Raw genomic sequence first — 14,306 nt, 5'->3', positions numbered from 1 at the left:
AAAAATGGTTTCTAGTTCAAACAGATCAAGAGTTTCTAAAAACATTGCAAGGTGTTCATGCGCAGTGCAAGGCCCTTTGCAGTGGTTTAGTAGTCCATCCTTCAGTTGTATATTTCTGTATTTGGTTGGTAAACTGGCACTAATTAGAGCAAATGTTGCACCTAATATTATTACGTTATGTAAAAATGTCTAAATAACACTATTAAAAAAGTGTGCCACATAATTTCCCTTTTCTTACAGCAACATTTAGTCAACCCTGCCGCATAATTCCAGTGGCCTTCCCATTAACTGCTTTAAATGAGAGGCTTTGTGCTAACTGAACTGCACAAGGATACTGTAAAAATAGGGTTAATGTGTGCCTGGTGGCCTAAGACCCTATGTGGTGAGACTGTATATTTACACACGCAGCTGAAGGGAGTCTCCTCCCCTTCTTTCCCTCGCCGGAGGGCCACTCTCTGCTCTGACTCCTCCCAATTCAGGTAGATTGCTCTTTGTAAATCTGCCCTGTTCCACCCCACACCATCCTACATCTCTGTATACGGTGAGTCGATATTAGTGGGGAATCGATAGTCCGCTTATGTGGGAGTGCACATTTTTAGCATCTTTCAATTTGTTTTATAATTGTTGTTTGTTTTTGGCTGGCTGGCTTTCATACTGACTGAATTTGCGTGGGGGTAGTAATTGTATTAATCTGTGATTTTTAACACAATCTCCCATGAGTTAACTGCCATGACTGTTCGATCAATGTACACAGAATAGTCAAAGAAGATGTTGAAGGCACAGCCTATACTCGCTGACCAAATATCAAGAGAATCGAGCCAGTATAAGTATGGATCTGCAAGGCTGTCTCAACTTCCAAATCTGGAAAAAAGTCTGGCACCAAAAGTGGAGTTAAGACAGTCATCCTCACTGACCTGGAGCCAACAACCCTCCTGAACTGTTGAGCGTGCACCGTGGGCCAATAATTCACCCTAAACCCACCTTAAAATGAACGCAATACTCCTAAGTCTCTCTAAAAGAGTGAGCGTGATCCAATTACCGGTCAATCTGATTCTCGTTGCCTACTAGAGCCAACATATTAGGCGAAGGTCCTGGAGACTCGCCAGTGACCCTCTAGAGAGAGCTCCCCGAATCGAGGACCTGAAACAGAATTTCCACCTTATAGTCCCTTTCAGCAAACGTTGGCAAGCAGATCATTGTTTGCATCTTTGATACCTGAATCTTGAGGCTGTCTCTTTTGCTGCAGGTCCTCCTCAGTGCCTGCTAGCCACCGTCCATGTAGGCACAGACTTTATTAAAACACTTAAATGCCCAGGTTTTAGAAGAAATACCTAGTCAAAGACCAATCTGTCGCCTCCAGTCTACCCCTCTCTTGTTTCCTTTTCCGCTTTCCCTCCATCTATTGATCCCTCCTCGCCTTGCAATGTCTCCAAAGTTCTCCCTCTGATTGTACTACCGAGTATCTAGGTTATGAATAATGAGGCCAAAATATTGAGGATAAAATATTAAAAGATGAGTGAATATAAAGAAAGTATAGATTTACTATTCCTAACGCCACATTTACATATGTTGAAGATATACATCGAGTCCACCTATGTGGAGCAGTGGCGTAACAAAAGCCCCCGCAGCCCCTTGTAGAAAATGTATATTTACCTTTCAATAATTTGGACTCCATACTCTGTGATATTGCGGGTGCACACCTCTCACTCACTCCCTTCATCCATTAATTTTACACATTTCTATGTTTGCACTTTCTTTGTCTTGCATTCGACCCCCTCGTGCTGCCTTCTCATGTCTTGTTCAGTCGCGCCATGGATTTGCTGTGAGGAAGGAAGTACTGGAATAGCAGGGAGCACTGCAGCTCCCAGAGGCGCCTCAACTGAGAAATCACAATCGGGCTGCGGTCGGGGCAGTTTGGGGTTGAATAACATTCTCAGAGCTCTTTGGGGTGCGTACTATTGAAACCACACGAGTTGCAGAGTAAGGACTGAAGAGCCGAGCCTGGTAGAGGGTTGTGTGAAACGTAATAAAGAGATGGGGTGATGGAGGGAAGGGAGGTGCAGGCGTAAATTGGGGTGCATTGGTCGCGCATCGGGAGCACCCTTGTCCTGAAATCCCTGAAGTAATGACGCAGGGTGAAGACTGAGGTACCTTGATAGAGCAGGCGCATGTCTCGAGACCTAGCAGCTGGCTAGGCGCGGAGGTGAAAGGGCTAATCCAACATTCCACCACGTGCGGACCTTTGCCCCACACCTTTACCCATGGATGCCATGTCTGAGTTCCCACGCCTCCCTCTGGCTGCACACCTGCGTCAGCCAGGCATATATCGGGCAGCCTTGGCCTGCGTCAGATATTTGCCAGAGCACCTCGGACACCTGGAGAGAGACCGCTTCTGCAGAGGCTTTCCACTGCAGCCCCGACTCCCTCCCCCACTAGGGGGCAGGGGGGGGAGCGCGTAACGCAAACTTCTGTTCCTACTGGCACCCAGCCCTTTTGCCCAGACAGCAGTTTACACTCTGAAATTGCGGGGTACACTGTGGGGGGGGTAGGGTTACCTTTAAGAGGAGTTAGGGGCGGCGTTTCGCATGGACCCAGCCTACATTCCCACGGGGTTAGCGAGGCCACAGCAGAGGCACAGCCGAGGCACAGTTCCACACTTTCAGGCACCTCGCTTTTCTATGCACACTCGCATACGCCCTGCCCTCACCCCTCCCCTCCCCTGGCTGCTATTTAAACCGCCTCTGAATTATTCATGGCGGCGATTGACATGCTAAAACATGAACTCCTGCAAGGAAAGAGACCACAGGGCCTCTCGTTGTACAACAAGCTCTCTGCTGGGTTTCCCCTCTGGGCCTACCCCACCTCTTCAGTTTTTATAAGAGATTTCCAGCTTGATCCCAAACGGGGCAGCAGTTGGCCAAAACCGCGCTCTTAAATGTTACCCCGTCTTTTATTTTCATTAACTGTGAGCTAGCTGAGCACAGTTCTATGAGGTAGACTTGTCTGCACTGCTATTTCTCTAAAATAACACGCTTCGAATATACAGTGCCCAAATCCTCCCCCACGACCCTGCTCATACAATACCAATTACATGCATTGGGCCATCTGGAGCCTGGGCCCGCAGAGGCCAACATATCGCGCCGAGATCCTAACTCCCAAACCCTGCAATGCTTGCCTCCGAAGGGCGGTGTCCACTGTCCTCTGAAGGATTTTAGGCCCCCAAGCAAGACACAGTTTAGGGGCTGCTGTAAGGGATTTTTTGTTTTTCACTTTATTACCCATTTTTTGTTACCTCAAGCCCTCAGGAAGCCAAGCAATACTAAAATATGTGTTAAACATTAAGAGGGCCACACAAAGTAGTTTGACTAAATTGCCTGGGACCCCAAAAATCTTTGAGATGACATGGGTTAGCGAGACAAAGTCGGAGGTAAACAGAGTTTAAAAGGTTTAAATAGAAAACAGAACATACAGATAGTCAGAGAGAAAGTTAAATTTGCCGGGGGGGGGGGGCGGCTTAAAAAAATGGGGAGCCCTGGGCAATCACTCTCTTTGCCCGTGCCTTAAAATGTCTTTGGCGTGTCCCTCATTTCCCCAAACTGTTCCCAGATTAATGACCCTCCTTTTACCAACAGGGACCCACGCAGCTATGAAGAAGCTGCACCGAACAGAAGCATAAAAGACCTCGTTTTATTCCAGAACCCTTTTTTCTAGAAGCCTGAAAAGGTTTTCGGAGCCCACGCCATTCGGGGGCAAATACATCCCTTTCTCATTACTGTTGACTTATTGCTTTTGAAAGCTGCTTTTATAGGCCGGAGAGTTTTGGGAAACCGCAGATATATTGAACTGCTGTTTGGCTGGGAAAAACCGCAGGGGTTGTCTGGTAATCGAGCTACGAGCAATAAAGCCGGCGCGATCGCCGAGTCGGCGTATCTGTCTCGGTAACGCTCCCGCTTTCACATCGACGCCACCCGGATGAGGACTCAATGTTGGTAACTCTGAACACCGGGGCACTTTCCTGGCAATGCATTCAGTGTCTTGAATAGGAAATTTGTCACTGGCTGACGCAAAGGTTGTCTTCATTTGGCAGCTTGAAATCTCCCGTGACTGTCCAGAGAGTTGCTGCTGCTCTTGGTTCAGCAATGACTTTTTTCCTGTCTGTCATTTCGTTTCATGCTGGCAATCTAATGCCTTTGCTCGTCTGGTGAGTCCTAAAACGTGTCTTTGCACAGTTGTCGCCCTATGCTTGGCTGTTCAAAAGAGAGTTTCCTGTGCTTGTTCTGAGTGAGCTGTCCACCGGGCTGGGCCACAGAAAGGTGAGTAAGATATGCGAGACCAGGTAACTTTGACAAAAATGCAAGAACGCACCACTTCAGGCCTCTCTAATTGACATTTGCGAACGTTCATTGTTGGCGCACACAAGGATTATCTTGGGGCATTTTCACTCTGTTTTTTTTTTCTCCTTCAGGAATAGGGTTGTTGATGTCATGTGGTTGGTGGGGCTTTGGGTTTTAGCCTCTGAACACTGTGCAAGGGATCCTTACAGTAGCCGGAGATTGTGTCGGGGATGAGCCTTTTGTCCTATTGGATGGTTGCTCAAGATCGTTCTCCCAAATGTTTGGGTACACCTGGTTTCACCTGTGCTGAAGGTGATGTGGTGTCACTGGACAGATTTACCCTTTATGCCCTGGAATTACTCACTTTTGTCAAGGGATCACTTTGGTATAATTAAGTTGCCGTCAAAACTTGAAAACATTTTTACTGTGATTTGTGATGTAGTAATAAATACGAACCCTTTTTAAGACAACCACATTGGGTTCTTGCTGTTTTGTGTAACAGCTCACTGGGGGAGTCTGAGCCATTACTGAACACACCCCTTGCCTGTGGTCTGCTTGATAAGCAAAGTTCGAATTGGTTTTAGCAGTAAGTCTCATTCGATCCTGTATCGCCCACTGGAAGTACAATGTTTATTATATGTGCAGGTACACAAACGGAAAGAGTTTAGAACCAATTTACTCATAATTGTATCCCATTCAATGTGGGCTGCATCGCGTTTTGAAAAGTAGAAATCCACAATAGGACCTCTGAAGATACTTTCACACAAATGACCAGTCCTGTAAAGCCTTCTTGCCCCTCCTTCTCCTCTTAAAGTTTGGTATCTTCTGAACTACAGTAAGAAGGAAAATTGACGGAAATATTAATTAGATTCAAATGGGATGGCCACTACAATATTGGGTGGCTCAAGTAGGCTGCATAAACAGGTTGTCCTACTGCTGTAGATATAAATTGAATGTAAAATATGATTGGGAGTTTTTCAGAGAGGTGGTTGGATGACTGTTTTTTTTTTTTTTTTTGTCTGAGTAATTCTGGGTATGAATTGTTGAATCATGACTCATCACAGTGAGGTTTGAGTTGCTTGTAATTCTGACTGCAAGAGGTTGGTTGTTGACGACCATCATCACCTAATGCTGGTCTTATTTTTGAAAGTACAGTTAATGCTGATGGAAGCATTGTGCGTATGGTAATTTAGTAAGATGTATGTACACTCTAAGCCTTCGTATAGATTGTAATATTAAAGGTCCTGTAGCCTGAATATACTACAATCAATGTTTATTATTTTTTTGCAGATTGACCACCCACGTATCTGGATTTGGGAGTCACCACGAGCCCTGCCAGCCATGCCTGCTGCCGGCCTGCTTTTCTGGGCCGGCCTGCTCAGCCTCTGCTGGCGGGCGTCTTCCAACACCAAGGAGCAGCAGCAGTACACCACACCCAGGGTTCAGCTCTCTTTCAAAGGTAGGACGATCAGCCATGCTCACTGACATATTTTACTGTCCGGGGTCTATATCTGTTTATGGGTAAACACAACAGTTCTCCACAGTGTGGGCATGTTCACTGCATTAACGGTTCCGACCGGTGGGCTGAATGGAAAATAAATTAATCTCCCATGACTGCTCGGTCTTATTTTATGAAGACGGTGGCATGATGTGTTGGAAATGTCTACATGCCTCACCCCCTGTGCTCACTGGGAAAGGGCCCTAATCAGGGAGACTGCTTTAGGCACATCACTTCTTGCATTGGAAGTTTGGCAGCCGCCATCTTTTACAACCCAACCTTGCAGATGAAGGGCTAGAAAGAATCGCGGTACTCTCTGCATACGTTAAGCGCTATTTTCTCCAATTACCTACCCCTGTCTGTAGTTGGATCTCTCTGCATAAGTGTATCAGTGGGGAGCCTCCAGCAATATTTCTCGACCATCATTGTGCATTTTCACCATAAACAATCCTGCAAAACCATACCATAATGCACCTACTGCCATATCAGTCAGTGCACCTTCATGTTGGCAGTGCCAACCTGATACAACATTGTGTGCATACTGTCCAGTATGCACACATCATACCCACTGCTAATGCTGCCAGCCTCGTGCAGCACATACCCTATTAGACTGAAGTGTAGACTCTGTGCCTATGCTGCCATCTTTGTGCTAGGTATCCTCATGGCTGACACGACCATTATATTCTAACTGCTAACGCTGCCAGCACACTTTACTCACAATGCTAATACTACCATACCTAATCATTACATACCAATTTCCAGTGCCACTATGGCATATACCAGGTGCTTGCGCTACTAGCTGTATAGACATAGATAACGCCGGTAGACCATAGCAGCATATAACAGTTTTGATCCTGTCCGTTCTGGGCACCATATTCCCACTGAGCAGTGTGTTTCAAGTGCCAACAGTATCAGTCCTAAGTAATACACACCCTGGTCAACTATTAGCAGTTGATCCGCAGTGCTAACACTTCTGGCACTCAGCAGCGCCTACATGCTGCTAACGTTATAAGCCCCTAGCAGCTTACACCCACTATTAACCATGCCAGCCCCAAGCAACGTTTGCAGTCTGCCAAAATTACCAGCCCTCAACTCTTATTTCCACTGCTAATGTTACCATGCATAGGTCACACAGACCAGTGACAAAGACTGCCAGCCGTAAGCAGTATATGCCCTCTGCCAACATGGTTAAGTCAAAGCTGTAGATACAGTCTCCCGCCAGTGTATACACATAATAACCCAGATGAAGTTCATTTGTTAGATTGCCACTTAGTTTGCAGCCTATTAGGAATGTCCTTTAAGACACTAGTTATTTGCAATGCTAGAAATTCGTTTTGTTTGCACCTGGGTCTTGAAATCACGAGTGTACTTTTACTGTATTGTGAGTTGATAATGAAGAGCCAATTGCTAGACTTCTGCTGGAGTGTGTGATCATTAAGCCACTACATTGGGATCCTATCCAGACTCTTTGCACTTTCACCCGCCAAGATAAAACGGCAATATCCTATCATGTGGTTCGTCCTGCACTGAGCCATTTAATAAGCATCTGATGGCGGAACACATGAGGTGATCTTTGCCCTAGAACACTTCCTTAAAATTGAGAGGGTTGGATTGAGTCATGACCCGAACATAGGATGTTATGGTTATATATTTCCTGAACAGTCGGGCGGTTACTCATCTCCTACTGTGACTTGTGTGAAAATTTGCTTTTGGCTGTATATGCAATGGAGCAACAAACGTCCTTGAACCGAACGGAGAAGCTGCAGAAGTATACCTTTAGTTCCTTTTTTTTTTTTTATCGCTGTACAACAAAGGAAGCACTTGGCCTATGTGTACTGGTTCACGATCCTCTAGAGTTGAACCTAGATGCCCCTTTACGATTTTTCACAATTAATATTCATGAGATAAATTAACATACAACTGATCTGACTGTGGGTCATTTGCACGATCATTGGTTATAGTGAAGACATTATATGGTGAGGCCCCCGAGGATTATCAGCAATTATCTTTGTCTCTCCTTCTCACATGAATGGAAGTTCTGTAGGGTTTGATGATAACAAGAGCTAGGCTATTCCACTTATACATCTCTCTTTAAGGTGGTCTAATGAGCCCTCAATTTCTCATCTAGTGGTATAGTTTCTCAGAAGCAAAGGTCAAGCAATGAGTGGTGTGAACCCTCATGGTTCTGCTGATCGCTTTTGTGATGATCTCTGCAATGTCCTTTAATGCTTCAGCTGCATTGCTGAGATCAGCGGGGGAGTCCACTGCAATTCATAGTCGGTAGACTAGGTGAGGATATCAATCAATCAATTCTTGTAAAGCGCAACTACTCACCCATTAGGGTTTCAAGGCGCTGGAGGATAGAGGGGGGGGTGGTAGTGTAGCGTTCACCGGTGGTTCTTAAAAAAAGCTGTGTCTTCAGTTCCTTCTTGAAGCTGAGGAGGGAGGTGGTTTGTCTGATGTGGAGAGCGAGGGCGTTTCAGCAGTGGCTGCGAGGTAGGAAAAGGAGTGTCCTCTTGTTATGGTTTTCCTGATGCCAGGTACTTCTGCGAGAGAGAGCTGGGCTGAGCGTAGGGTCCTGTGCGGTACATGGAGGTTGAGCCGATGGTTCAGGTAGTCTGGTCCGGTGTTGTGGAGGGCTTTGTGTGCTTGGGTGAGGATCTTGAAGGTGATTCTTTTCTCTATAGGGAGCCAGTGCAGTGTACGCAGGATATGAACCTGCTACCCCCCCACACAGGTCTCAGACCACTATGAGTTTTGTAATATTTATTCCACACGAAACCTATCAAACGTGCTGAAATAATTTATGCCGTTTTAATTGACATCTCACTGTAACTACTGAAGGCCAGAAAATAATATTTATAAAATTAACTGACAGTTCTAAAACTGCAAAAACTATCCATACTTCAAACTGAATGATCATGAAATATTGAAGACACACAACTGTATCCAAAAGCTGTCCAGAGTTCACTCTTAAGTACTTCTGTAGTGGACAGTCATTGGCACCCAGCAATCCCAGATGCCCCGGCCAAGAGATATCCCTCTCAACCAGGTTTGTCAGAAGTCCAGGGTCATAGGTTCCAACCCTCCTGAAGTGACAAACAAAAACCCACATCTCACACCTGAAAAATTATGCTGGGTGTGAATCCATTTTAAACATAAAATGTCAGAGTTAAAAAACCAAAGCAGAGATAGTACTCTATTGCTGCCCTTCTACAAGGCCATCCATGACAGCATAATTTGCCATTTTGCTCTCTCTTTTGCGCACTCTTTTGCGTTTTGCGCACTCTTTCTCTCTCTTTCTTCATCAATCAATTTTTGTAAATTGCAGCTACTCACCCGTGAGGGTCTCAAGGCGCTGGGGGGAGGGGAGAGGTCTCATCTGAAGAGCCACATCTTGAGGTTCTTCCTGAAGATGGTGAGCGATGGGCTTTGTCTGAGGTGCAGGGGGAGATTGTTTCAGCTCTTTGCTGAAATGTAGGTGAAGGATCATGATCATCATCCTCCGGTGGTGGTTTTACGAATGCGAGTTATGGTGGTCAGGACCATTTGGGCGGAGTAGAGGGATCTGGTGGAGGTGTGGAAGGAGACACAGTGGTTCTGGTAGGCTGGTCCTGCATTGTGTATGGCCTGGTACGTGTGCATTAGTAGCTTGAAGATGATTTGTTTCTCGACCGGGAGCCAGTAGAGGGTCCTCAGGTGTTGGGAGATGTGTTCTCAGCGTGGGAGGTCCAGGATGAGTCTAGCTAAGACATTCGGGATGAGTTTTAGTTTTTAATGTTTCTAGACGAGGTGTCGGCATAGAGGGCATTGCCGTAGTCTATCTTGGTTGTGACTAAGGTGTGGGTGACTGTCCTGTGACAGTCTGCTCGGATCCATCTGAAGATCTTCCGAAGTTTGCGAAGTGTGTGCCAGCAGGAGGAGGTGACTGAGTTTACCTGGTGGGTCACGGATAGGGAGGAGTCGAGGATGATGCCCAGGTAGCGGGTGTGTTCAGTCGGTGCGGGGGGGGGGATCGCTGAGGGATCTGGGCCACCAGCATATTGATATATATAATAATAAATCTTCCCCGCCCCATCCCTCCACTATTCTTCTTGCAATTTCCTCCAAACTTGTGGGAGGTGACACAGGAGGCTCTCATGTGACCTTCAGTTTACTAATGCCTACGGATTGTTAGAATTTGGCAATGCCCAAATACTCTTGTAATTCAGAGTTCCAGACAAATTCCACTAGTCGCCATGTGGCAGAATATTTCGCCACGAGGCTCCACAAATGTGAGCATGATTTGGTGTCCCCCTGTGCCATTTTCTAACGTGGGCGGTCACAATCAAAGTGCTGCTTCTCGATTTGCTGCCACTGGAGCAGATTTTTTTCCCACTCTAACAGCAGCAGAAACAACTTTAATGGGGTTGTACTGTTGTTTGTCGCATGATGACGTTTGTGCTGATTTTTCAGCATTGCTTGTGCTACTCCCGCTAAATTACTGTGTGATGTGCATATTTACTGCCCACTGGCAGAACTCCGTGGAATCTCACAGAAATTTATGTAAAAATGCAGACTTCTGCAGAGTCAAACTACACAGGTTCTGCCCCTATTAATAACTTGGAATCTCAAGGACAGGCAATGTCTGCTTTCCCTTACTTCGCCAGCTTTCATGGGGTTTATCCCCTGCCTTTCCTCAGAACCAATTAGAGTTAGGCATATATCTTTTGATTGAAACCCCTGGGAGACAGGGCATGTAACACCACACTTGCCTCGAAATCTGTCGGATTTGGGATAGCATCATCAGCCTTACTCCAATTCCTTCTTGTCTCTAGATACCTGCTGAAGGAGAAGCAAACAGAGGAGCAGTTGCAAACATGCCTTTTCTTCAGTTTTCTCAGGGGACCTAAAGAGACCAAGGGTAGGGGAGGAAGCTGAGTGCCTGCTGTCATTATGCAGAGTGAAAGTCATTTGCAAAGCTGTGATGTCATAGTAACACTCATCCATTGTCTGTTGTACCTGCTGTCCTCATTGAAAGATAGGGGGGCACGCATTCAGCAATGCTTTTGCTGACGTTGAATGTACTCACTGCTAATGCTAACCCTGCTGCAAGTCCCTGGGAATCCAATCCTAATTTAAACTAAAAAAAATTAAATCCACAAATCTCAACATCGGGATCCTAAAATTATATTTCAACCTCAACGTTGATATTCATATAGTACCTTGATACTGGATTATCGAAATTGAGCAAGATCTCGAATAAGGAAGGGCCAGGGTTATTAGGTGAAATTTAAAATTATTTAATTTTACAATTTCTCTCAAAAATGTTTTTATGCTGATCTTAATCGAGTTGAAATTATGATCTAAACCCATCCCAGGCGGTGTACCTCAGCATTTAATCGTGTCTTTTGAGCTATTTTGTACGGGTGGCATTACATGGTTCTGTCACAAAATATATAAACTCTGGCAGAGCTGGCAGCTGTAAGCCTCCTGTGCATACTGTTAAGTTACAAAATGATCATTATGAGCTAAAGGCTGCCTAGAAGCGACACACATAGCGAGATCTAGCTAGCTCTGTTCTACATCGACTGCTAAAATATCAATTTAAATTCCACCCATTGTTGGGCAGTGAATGGAGTGTGGAAAGTGAATAGACACTGTGCAGTTCTGCTTTCATCCTAATGCAATTGATGGAGGCAGGGAGGTGAGCGGGGCCCGAGGTCCCCTCCGATGATGTTATTCACAGATTCTGCATAATACGGTTCTACAATGCGAAGGTGCTAATTATAACTGCAAAAAGGCAATCGCTGCTCTTTGAGCTCTCTGGCGCCTGCCCGTGCCGATGAAAGCTACTAAGATCGCACTTGTAACACATCCGTAGCTCGCCTTCTCAGCCCCCACCTGAAAGGAGTCTGGTTGGTAAAGCAGTAGTTGGTGCCAGACCCGCCAGAGGTTGCATTCTTCTGCGATTGGAACACAAGTCTGCCAGCCTTTCTCTGCTTAATCGTAGCAAGGTGAGAGTGACATCTCTGGGTTGGGTTGAGAAGATGCACAGGAAGTGTGGCAAGGGCTAGTAGCATATTTGCATGTTTTCAATATCTTTCATTCCTTCCCGAGTCTTCATATAGGATCACACCATTCGTTTTTATTTATACTTTTTTTTTTTCTAAGACCAGAAGATCATAAATTAAAGCAAACAACCTTTTTATGTTGTAGGTTTACACAGGCTGCTACCAAGACATCCCCTCATTTTTTTGCACTCACTTTGGAAGCGGAAGCTCCTAACTTGGTCTTGGTGTAGGATTCTTATTTACTCTCTGCCACAGGACAGTGGGTTTGCCAGAAAATGGCAGAGTCTCCTTGTTTGGCCTGTGACCAGAAGAACACCTGCCACACTTATCAATATTTTGTAATTGCATGCCTCATACCGTTTGCATGTCTAAATTTAAATTCCAGGGTCACTTCTGATCTTTTTATCCAGACACTCGGCTGTGAGCCATAATTGCCAGAACTTGTGGCCCAAAGAATGCTTACTTCTTGTATGGTGTTTGTTCCTTTTATGTATCTGGATCACGTTCTTCTCTCATTGTGTGTGCTTTAATTTCTGAAGCCTCTCATGACCTCACTTGAGGTTAAATCCAAAGCCATTTTAGCAGCCCTAGCAATGGCAACACAAAATGATAGTGAGCCCTACAGAGTATGATGAGGGGCCCCTCGTCACTGATGGGATGAATGCCCATCACCTGCCGCAGGTGGGTGCCCTGAAGGTTTAGGGCCCTCCTGTACTGATAAGGTCTGAGTTGTGCCCCTAAGCCTTTATCTGGACTCCTTAATCGGTCATTATTATTTTGCAGACCTACACCTTCTGAATGGGACAGAAGGCTCCTGAAAAGGTTTTATTAGTGAGATGTAAAGTGCAACACCGACTCCTTATTTCACTGGTCCCTTATTTCCTCTTGTATGCCAGTTTTTCCTCATGTTCTTCCAGGGGACTGATTCATTAGTCAATTTGAGATTATCCAATTAGTTAGAGATGCAGCATCTGTTTTTCAGATTTTTTTTTTTTTTTTTTTTTTTTTTTTTTTTTAACCAGTCTGCTCACTTCTCCTCATCTTCTCCTCTGCGAGCCTCTCAATGACTCACTTTGCACTTGATTGCTTTGAATCTAAGCCAGAGCATCCTAGACAACACCAGCAGCTTTCATAAATTTTGCTTCACTTCCCTGGTCCTTCAGATTATCAACCATTTGACAGCACCTGATTTCTTTGAACCTCTTTGGTAGTTGCAGAGCAAGGGTGTTTTAGGCTTTGAAGCTAGGAAGGATCACTGGCCACTAATTTTGTTGTGGTAAGTCAGCTATAACTGAGGTGCATTGTGCTCCTTGTGCCTCTAAACACCAGGGCCACGGCACCGCCTACTCATCAAAAGTGCCACTGCTTTCTGGTGATGTCCTTTAGCAGTATGTGAGAGTCTGAGTTAACACCCTTCACATGCCACAATCATGTAGGAATATCATTAAATATGTTTAACAGTGTTGTGTGGTCCCGTTTCAAATTTCCCATCCAAGTAGAACACCAGCTTCTTCTCAACCCTGAATGTATTTGAATTGGATGTTTTGCCAATGTCAACAGAAGTATTTTCATAAGGATGATAAAAACATTTTTTTTTTCTCTCCTCTAGTGGTCCAATAAAACAATCGAATTTTGTTGCGTCCTCAAATGTGTAGTTTTCCCAAATTTTCTTTAAATTTGCAGAGGCAATGTCCTATATTTTTGCACTCAGTGAGTTATAAAGGGCTGCTGTAAAAGGCTTCCTGTTCGTGGCAAAGCATGACTCCACTACCCTTGGAAGTTTTTGGTTTGCTATAGACTATTTTTTTTTTTTTTTCCTCTTCCAATTTAAAATGAAATTTAGTTGTCTGTCGTACTTGCTGAATGTGCCAAAAACACTAAAAATGTTATTTTACTCCATGGTTATTTTGAACATGATTATTTTGATTTGTAGAGTTGTTTTGAACTATAACATCTCCTACTGGCCTAACTGTTTTGTCTGTCAGATTTTTTATGGCAAAAATGCTTTCTTAAGACCGCTGAGTTTTTTTTTTTTTTTTTTTTTTTTTTTTTTTTTTTGTCTGGAAGACTTCCAAATTTCATTACGCTGTGTATGTTGCAATGCATATACAGTATTAAACTTTTTCATACCATTAATGAAATGTTATGTTTGTATTTATTCTACTACTTGTTTCTCAGCTGGCTTTTCGCTGGATAAATTACCAACACCAATGGCAAACATTAGATTTCACTATTTTTTAGTATCTTGAGTTTCTCATTAGAGTGTCAAGGTAGCACAGCTTCCCAAATCCCTCTGGATGATCCTTAATGAGGCATTAGCTGCTGTGGATAAGTGAAATCTTTACCAATGCCGAGAATAGTGTGCCTTGTGTTATTCAGTGGAAAGAAGTGAAGTGGTCCACAATTCTCTCTCCCCAAGTT

The 14,306-nt window shown here is 44.6% G+C and overlaps 1 protein-coding gene across 3 annotated transcripts in view; it reads left to right on the top strand.

The window, feature by feature from the left end:
• The window catches only part of SEMA3F (semaphorin 3F), a 274,062-nt gene that overhangs the window by 30,093 nt on the left and 229,663 nt on the right, over positions 1 to 14,306 (top strand). For all 3 annotated transcript variants that reach the window (XM_069206827.1, XM_069206825.1, XM_069206826.1), the window contains one exon: positions 5,625 to 5,793. In XM_069206827.1, coding sequence (XP_069062928.1) covers positions 5,676 to 5,793 — 118 coding nt within the window. In that variant the 5' untranslated portion in view covers positions 5,625 to 5,675. The remainder of the gene's footprint in view (positions 1 to 5,624; positions 5,794 to 14,306) is intronic.

The sequence above is a fragment of the Pleurodeles waltl genome, chromosome 9 (genome assembly GCF_031143425.1).
Source record: "Pleurodeles waltl isolate 20211129_DDA chromosome 9, aPleWal1.hap1.20221129, whole genome shotgun sequence".
Classification (NCBI taxonomy): Eukaryota; Metazoa; Chordata; class Amphibia; order Caudata; family Salamandridae; genus Pleurodeles; species Pleurodeles waltl.
The sequence above is the reverse complement of the archived record's forward strand: the minus strand, read 5'-3'. Positions and strand labels throughout refer to the sequence as shown.